This window comes from Agrilus planipennis, unplaced genomic scaffold (genome assembly GCF_000699045.2).
Source record: "Agrilus planipennis isolate EAB-ADULT unplaced genomic scaffold, Apla_2.0 scaffold12, whole genome shotgun sequence".
NCBI classification, from domain to species: Eukaryota; Metazoa; Arthropoda; class Insecta; order Coleoptera; family Buprestidae; genus Agrilus; species Agrilus planipennis.
The window spans coordinates 1759875-1769156 of NW_020439003.1; the positions used below are offsets into that span (position 1 = coordinate 1759875).

A 9282-nucleotide genomic window follows, 5' to 3' on the forward strand; every position below is an offset into this window, starting at 1 on the left:
AAAATAGACGAGATAGGTTGGTAGGACACCTTCTCAGGCATGAATGTCTGGTAAGAGAATATTAGAGGCCGAAATAAGAGTTAAGAGGAGTAGAGGTAGACCTAGATTAGATTACTGTTCGCAAATAGATAGGATGTGGGATGTTCTAGTTTTAGGGAAATACTAAGTTTAGCTCAGAATAGGAAAGAAAGCAGGTGCGTTATTTTTGATAACTATTTAACTGCTTAGATCTAATGTCTTTATAAACATTACAACTATATTTACGAGAAATGCTTTTTCTTTTGTATTAACATTCATTCAACAGCGAAAAGTTTACAGATAAATCAGTGCAACTTTTGGCGTAATACTTTGGGGTAAATAAGGATCAGTAATAGTAATCTGCATTAAAAAAAATGAGACATAAAACTTCTGGAGCAGTTCACCCAGCTATAGATACTATCTTGTTAACGCACTAATAAGAACATATATTTGAGTAATAAGTTAGTTAAATAAATACCCATTCAAATTTTGTCGCATGTATCACATACACCAGTATATATATAAAATTTAAATGTCATCTCTATTAGAGAGAATAAGATTAAAAGAAATACTTTAAATAATTTTTATGTATTGTCTAAATTATTTTCACAACCTGGGTTGAATTTGTTTGAAATACCATTGCTGATAAGTGTTATTAACATCGCAGGGCATTAAAGACAGATGTGATGTTTGAGGATGTAGGGCCATACACTTTTTGTGAACCCTATGAAGAAGGGTGTGTGTACCTTCGTCATAAATCCATGGTCCGTTCACTGTTCCAAGTCGACAAAAGGCCAGCTTTATTCCTTGAGAGTCGGCTTCGATGCACCGTTCACCGATCCCAAGTTGGCCTTTTGCATTCAACCTAATTAGTTGATTATTTCCATAACCATGACAATGTTGGACAGCCATAAGGGATGGGGGACCGTGTCCCAAAGTATCTAGGCATTTATCGGTTGCCCCAGATCGTAACTCACCCCAGTGGAGATTCGGAGGTAGTTCTGGGAATTTTTCATACACATCATACGCCACATTTTCCATATACCAGTCGAAATTTTTACATTTTAGCCGCTCTTTAAGATATTTTTGTTCTGTAATATCACCCATATCGTAAAATCTAGCCATTGGTTCTCGTGTATAAAAGAATTCTTTATATTTTTCGTCAAACCATGTTTCGATTACACGCTTATAATTGATCGTAATCAAAGGCCCTTTCTTCTTTTGAGCTAACTTTCCGAAATTATAAGGCATAAATCCTCTATAAACGTGACCAACTCGAGAACACGGTACCCATTCAATACTACCTCCACATTGCCAAATCTTAAAACTAAGTTCGAAATTTTCACCTCCCCAAACTAATAATCCGGGATCGTAGGCGCCTAATTCTAAGAAATATTGTCTATTAATGGCAAAAAGTCCTCCAGCGTGGGTAGGGCTTTTATAAGGTTCGCTGTTATGACTTCTTTTGGAAAGTTCACGGTCTGGAACCTCATTCTCTTTGTATAACATACCCCATTCGAATATACCTCTATAATGACGACTGTCTCCATAAACTGGACGATATTCGAATGTCTTATGATCAATTCCATCAATTATAGGGACTGTCATTACAGTACGGTCCCTGAAAACAAACGAATTTTCTAAAATTAAAAGGTCTTAATTAAAAATTTTGTTTATTATTTTCTAATTCAAATTATGTAAGCAATATTGAATGTGTCTTGGACCTTGAGGTACCAAAATTATTATATGAAAGGAAAAATTCCCAAAATTTCAATTTGGAATAAACTGAATAGTACAATTGTGTATTGAGATTTTGATGACATCATTCATATTGCAAATATTATTCAATCTGTTTACAGCCATAAACATCCTTATCAAGTTTTTAGATATTTTGATATAAAATTTAACGATGTGAAACAATGGAAATTGAACAAAAAACTGTTTGTGGAAAAATTTTTACTACTTATTGAATTTTAATTAAGTAAAAATATAAGCTTACCTGTAAATTGGAGCTAAAAGTGGCGGTAGCCAGTTAACATTTACTTCACAATGGGCATCTAAATATACTATAACTTCTCCTTTTGCTTCTTTTGCTCCTCTAGATCTAGTTCTAATAAGACCTTCTCTTTCTGTATTTCTTATTAATCGAACTTTACCATTGAACTGCTCTATATAATTATCTAAGTCACTCTTCAAGTTTTCTTTATCACTGTAATCATCCACAAGAAGAACCTCTTCAAGAACAGTTGGAGGAGAACGATTTATCACAGTATGCACAGTCCTGAGTAATACTGACCAACCCTCATTATGAAACACAATTATAACACTTGTTTTTGGTAAATCAGTTGGATAATTCCAATGTCTACATTCTTTCATTCGAGTATCAGGAATATTTCTGTCTAGTGAAATTTCATCTGAACATGCAATATTCATGCCATATTCTGATTCTGATTCATCTGCATCATTCTGTTGGTCATCTCTTAAATAATGAGGTTTACCTCCTTCTCCAGGTCCATCCTTTTTATTTACTTCTTTAGGTTCAAAATTTCCAAGGTTAGTTACAAGGACTGGTTTCGATCTTTCTTTTAAATATTTGCTCCCTACCAGCGAATTGTCATAATTTTGAGACATCTTCGGCATTAGGAAGAATATCAATCCTAGCGCAATAACTGCAATTATTAAGATGCGAACTAATCTCGTTCTTCTTCCAACAATGCTAACAACCATACTTGCAGTTTATAAATCAAACAGTTCTTTAATAAACTGAACAGACTGCAGGCTGAGACAAGTATAAAAATAAATATTTTGCCTTTCTAAACACTGAATGAAATTGGTCGCATATCTTCAGTTTCTATGTTTAATATATAACAGAAGTACACAACAACACTTGAAATTTAAATTACAGTGAATACACAATCGATATTTTGTAAAGAAACCATATTTTCTAACGAATTCTGTCTAAAATATTAAACTAACCTCTTTTACTTGACGTAAAAGTTGACACGGATACCGGCGTAAACAGAATGCGTCTCTGTATTCACAATTTCGTTCGTGTCTCAGCAATCAGAGACGAGATAACATTTTTGTTAATTCTGTTCTGTACTTCCCCTGTTTCTATTAATGTAATTATATTTTTGGTTTTAAAATGTCATCATTAAAGATAATGCTTAATTAAACAATTAATATCTTCTGATATTTTATTTATGTTGATGAAAATAAATAAACTCAAATTGAGTAAAATATAAATTAGTATAAGGAGAGGCAAATGACAAAAATTGAGATTTGCTAACATTAGGGATGCAAAGTTATTATTTACTTAATAGCAATATTTTGCTTAATGTGCGGTCGTTTTCTTAGCTTTCATAGGAATCTATGCCATCTTTGAGAATGAACCCAGTACGTTTATGAAATTTTACCAAATTATAATATTTACCGTTAATATAGCGTTAAAATTAGTAAGCTATTATAAAATTAGTTTTTTGAGTGTAACCAAACGATTTTTGTTAATCAAAAAAGGGACTCATTTTTTTGTCACAGTCTCATATTTTGTATTTAAATGAAAAAAGTTGTTCCTTAATCCATACTAAAAGTTTTTAATTAACGTAGTTAGAACGTGTGTTATATCACGAAGTTAATGATAAATCTACATTTCATTTATGCGATCTTTAGTTTGAAATTACAAAACTGCGAAATACTTTTAACGAGAATGTTCATTAAAGATTATTTTTCTACTTTTCCAGGTCCACCACGATGACATAAGGGGATTATATGGGTTAGCTACAAGCGTCAGCTTTTCTATCCGAAAAGCTGTTGGTTTGGAACAAGCGCCATTAGAGGAAGGATTTAGGTGATGCTTTTGAAAACAACGTAATCCGTTTCAGTTCGATTTTCCCTGTTATTTATTTTTAGAAATTTGTACTCATAATCATATTATTTCCCAGTTGAAAAATTATCAAAGGTTTTTCTTTTTTTTAATTAAAAAAAGCGTTAATAAATAGACACGGCTATTATATAAAATGTATTTTGGAGTTTACTTAAAAAGCTCTTTTGGTTACCTATAACTGACTTTATACGTCATCTTTCAGCGAAACTTTAAAAATTAAAAGCTGACCGAGTTTATATTTGCATTTTAAAGCATTTTTAAATTCTCGTTTTACCGTTACAGCTGGGGTAATATGTATGGGCAATTAAATACAGGTTTTTGTTAGACTTTACAAAAAATCTTTTGTTTCGAAAGTGGTTCTAATTAAAGACAGCTTCGAAAAATAATTAATAACTGAAAAGAACTCTTGGAATTTTTGCTTGTACTGCAGAGTTCGTGCTAACAAACCGATGATGAATTAGATTAAAAGATAACTCACACTGACTTATTCTCTGTCTTCCCTTATTACCGTTTTTAACGGAGCGCAGCAGTTTTATTGAGTTTCAAAGAAAATTTAATAAGCGCTCGATTTAATAAAAATTCTTAGCTAAATTATTAATTAATTGTTATAACAATTTCAATTTATTATTCCGTTGCGGAATAAATAACAATATAAATGTACAAACGTTGTACGTTGCACGCCAAATTAATTTTATGCAACTAGTTAAATTGGATCGTGATTTCGATGAAGAATAAAAATTCACTGTTTTATTTAAAACATTTAATTGAACTTCTATTCTAATCACTAAAAACTAAACTTCAACGTCTAAATTAAAACTATCAAAATTCGTCCAACAAAGAAAACTATTTTTGGGTGGTTACTGGAACAAAACTTACTTGTTTGAGAGATGAAATGTGAATGCTGAATCTTAATGTACTATGCAACTATATCTACAAACAGGTAAATTGGTGAATATTATTTTAGCGGGGGTGAATAGCTAGAAACTGAATATAACACAGAATATGGAAAGCCCTATCATTAAATGTGAGCACAATCGCCATACAATATTTCTTCTCCAGTTTATAAGGGTTCTGTGAATACCCAGGTAAAATGTAAATTGGTATTGTTGTCACTAACTTGGACACTATTTAAAATTGCAAATATGAATTTAAATTAAAAATATTTCATGTACAAAAAAAGAGAAAACTTAGGACTTAACAATAAAGTTAAAATAACAAACAACCTACAGTGTGCTCATCAGTTTGCTCTATGTTGAGGGAAAGTTTCCAATTTTTAAGGTTTTATGTGTAGTCTATTCTATACAAGTAATAAAACCCTAGTACATATATTATTCTGTATATATGTATTTGTTAAATTAATTTCTAGAAATCCCTAGGCTTTTAGTTATAGTAGGAATGAAATATTCCCATAAATAAGCGGATTATCAGAAGTACCTATTCCTAAACGTTACAGACAAACTATAACGAATAAGGTTTAGAGGAATTCTCAATAATTCATTACTAATAAACATTAATTGTTATAATCTGTGAGAAATAACTTTATGCAGCTTACCATTATTTGTATATTAGTTTATTATTTTATTTTAATTTGTCAGCTGAAGATAGGCGCAACTAGAGGAGTGCTAGGGGGTGTTAAGCACCTAAGGCACCCCAAAAAAGTAGTAAGTTTAGCGCCCTTAAAATAAAAAAGCTGTTACTAGAAATGACATTGATGAAAAATTAATATTTGGAGTACGACTCTGAATGTGGTATTATAGGAATATAATACAAAAGGTTAGAAATGTAGAGGTTTTAGATTGGGTAAGAGAAAAAGAAATGGGAGTGATAAGTTAGTAGGATACTTTGTCAGATATAATGCAGTCAAAAAGACTACATAGTTGGACATATTTGAAACAAAAAAACAAAAACATCAGTTAAAGGTGTCAAGGTAGAAGGAAAGGGAGGTGCCAGTCTGTGGGAAATATTTTTATATTTGATGTTGTTATTCATTTAATAGCAGGCTAGTTATCACGAAAAACTACGTAGTGACCAAGCACCCCCAAAAATGAGGTGTCAATTGTAGAGATGTGCAAAATAGTTCTTTAATAGTATATAAATACTAAATGCAAATACTTTTTTGATTTGTTATTTCAGATGTAAAATACAAAATAGATTTCCCTTTTTTGTTTCTGATCTTTTACGCATTTAAAAAGAGAAAGAAATGGAATCCATAGTTTTTTTAACCTTGGGTTCATCTAATAAGTGAACTTTTTCCAATCCTTTTCTAAGAAATTGGATTATATGCAATCATTAGCCACAATATCTAATATGTGAAGTTTTTCAAAGTGATTTCTAAGAATTTTGGATTGTACACATTTAATAGCACACCACAATATCTTGTAGTTTTCAATTTTACACAGCTGGCTTATATCAATTCGATATTGTATTGTCGTAATTCATGGAATTTCGTAGTTCCTTGCTAAAACTATGATACGTGGTGATTTGGCAGGTGCTGATATCAATTTGGAACTTCGAAATTCCATGGACCATGACACTGAATCCGGAAAACAATATTATTGTAGTTGAAAATCATTTTAATACATTCGAGTTGAACTGTGTAACTAACCATCATTAATTATACAATATTAAGCATTCACGTTCTGTTATGACCTAGTTTTTCCCTATTGAGCACGTTTTTAAAAAAGGCAGATGGCACTTCTTTATGTAACAAAGAAAACTCCACTAAAGCAACCATGAATTTTTTAAGGTTTAAGCTTGTCACTCGGCGTAGGATTTTGTTTCGTTTAATTCTTGTGAAAGGGGAACAGTTGATTTATTACCGTAAACCAACCTATTCGGTCATAAATCAAGTATTTTAGTTTAAACGAAAAGTCTTGTTTCTAAGTTGCGGTCCCGTTTCGACTTTTAATAAAACAGCCATGCGTTTTCTTCCTATAAATCGAGTTTTTGTTTACCGCTTCCTTAAACTGCGCTCCTGCCAGTCAACTTGCCATTGTCAATCGTGAAACGATTGGCAAAAAGTTTTAGAGATGGAATAAGCGTTTTCACGGGAGCGTCGGCTTTAAAGCCTTATTACATTTTTTTGAAATTAATATAAATGCAAATCTTCAGTTCTCGTTAAAAATGGATTTCCATTAATGAAATTTAAATGCATTAAGGTACAAGTACTGGTAGTCAGGATTTTCTTTTCGTTCAAATAACCATTTCCAAGATTAAATTTTTTGATACAGAGTAATCACTTTAGAATATAGAATGATAAACGATGCAATTATTCAGATGACTTTTCTTCGAAGAAATAAATTTTCACCAATTTCCCTTCCAGGGATTATTCATGTATTAATGTATGTATAAGCAAACATGCTATAATTTTGGTAGAGGTTTAATAAATATTTTGAGGAGGTTTATAACGAGTCACTGAAGTTTTCATTTTGGTTTTTTAACGATAATATACATTTTATATGGATTTAACTATTTTTATTGCGTTTACGGGATCAGACTCCAGAGATGATATTAATTTTAATTTGCTACTGTACCTTTAGCCATTTCTGAGAAGGACGAATTTTAAATTGATACTACAGTGGAATTCGTTTATTATGACTCCGCCTATACTGACCAACCACTTAATATGAAGTTATTGCAGTGTTAAATTTGGTTTTCATATTAAATTCTCTATAGGAAAGTTTGGTTATAAAGACTCCGTTTAAAATGATATATCGTTTATTATGACTGATTCTCAAGAAATCATATCCGGCTATAGTGACCCAAGTGATTAATAATAACATTTTCGCTCATTTTTCTGGCTCTTCTTATGCATATTGATATTACAATTCATCGTTCTTTTTCTTTTTCTGTTAATAAATGTATACAATTTAGTTTATTTTCTAAGACTACGCTTTATATGACGCCCGCTTAGTATGACGTATTTGTCATTTCCCTTCGATATCATTATAAGCGGATTCTACTGTATGTGGGTTTCGGTTTTGTTTTATTCTAAGGAACGGAACCCTAAAAATCGAGCAAAACCACGGCTAATAAATAATTATAGGTCATTTGCCTAACTTTGAATAATTTTCGTAATTTTTTACTCTTTATCTGTAAATTATTATAAAAGGGAAAATACGATAGGATCATAAATAGGTGTAATTTGACAAGGATAAAGTAGAATAGCTGTAGAATAAATCTATATCTTTCGAACAAAAATTATTACGTCAACAATTTCTTTAATCACTTGAATAAAAGTTGTCTAATTTTAGATAGGAATAATGTCCTAAAATTTCGTGTCAGCTTTTAAAATTTGTTTATCCTGTTTTCATTAAGGTGATGGCATATTTTAGGTACTAAGTAATTACTCTAAAATGCTCTTATCATTCAAAATAGATTAGAAATGAAAGTGTCCAAAATTAGACCTCCACCTATCATACATAAATACTACTAGAGAATAGGATGGTGAATTTCTCCAAAAATATTGTGCACGCATCAAAGCTTCGGTCCCCCTACCCAGAAGTAGTTTTATGTAGTTTTTTTAGGAATTTGACAGTTTGAATTTAATTTTTATTTATGAATAGCAAAGGTTAAGCATGGGGCTGCGAATGTCCAAGACCCTTCACCGGGTTTAAGTCAATTTGAATTTTGTATGATACAAAAGTGCCGCAGAGTGTCATAAAGTGATGTGTGTTTTGACGAAAATATGTTTTTGAGAAAATAAACCAATTTTCAGATTTGAATTAGTAAAATTTCGTTCTTTACAGCAGTTCAGGTTAATTTTAATTTGTATGATAATAAAAACCACGGAAAGGTGTCGTAAGGTGACATGTATTTTAACGAAAACAGGTTATTGCGTAATAAAAAGGAATGATTCGTAATTTCGGTCCCTTTTTAACCAATTTTCCAATTTCGACAGTGGCTCAACCAGAGACAGACCTAACAAAGCGATGCAAGTAATGCACTTTACTCATTGGCACCTATATACAAGTGACTCCGTAGTCCAATAATGCATTTCATGTAAAAATTGAAAATTACGTGTTATTTAGGAATTTTACCAGTAGTCTTTTGTTTTTTTTTTGAAAAGGGGCTCACAAAAACATTTGTGACGTCAGACTCCGAATGTCCACTGTCCACCACATTTGAATGAAAACGTTTTGCATTTGATAATATTTCCAGTTTGTATTTTACTGTTCAACGTTAGGTATAAATCAAGATGAGTAGGTAACGTTTTAATTCTCATAATGGAAACTCCAGCTGAGAAATTATAATTTATTGCAATGGATATCGCGCATTTGATTGGTGGCGCAGCTGTAGTGCACTAGGAACGAGCTTTTAACCGTAATGAGCACAAAGTACTAGTTTGAAAATATGTTGATAATTAATGGGAGAATAATTCA

At 31.5% G+C, this 9282-nt stretch overlaps 1 protein-coding gene across 1 annotated transcript; it reads right to left on the reverse strand.

Annotated features, from left to right (window-relative positions):
- Positions 1-215: 215 nt before the first annotated feature.
- Positions 216-3025, reverse strand: LOC108736676 (N-acetylgalactosaminyltransferase 7). The gene is made up of 2 exons (XM_018469191.2): positions 2018-3025; positions 216-1639 (listed from the first exon to the last, which is right to left on the reverse strand). Exons 1-2 carry the CDS (start codon positions 2743-2745, stop codon positions 625-627), a joined length of 1743 nt encoding a protein of 580 aa, XP_018324693.1. The 5' UTR covers positions 2746-3025; the 3' UTR covers positions 216-624.
- Positions 3026-9282: the final 6257 nt, after the last annotated feature.

Bases quoted from the DNA above. Each gene is read 5' to 3' on its own strand.
- LOC108736676 (XM_018469191.2), bottom strand. From the start codon at position 2,745: ATGGTTGTTAGCATTGTTGGAAGAAGAACGAGATTAGTTCGCATCTTA. The intron at 1,640-2,017 runs GTAAGCTTATAT...GTTTGTTTTCAG, and splicing joins CTTTTAGCTCCAATTTACAG to GGACCGTACTGTAATGACAG.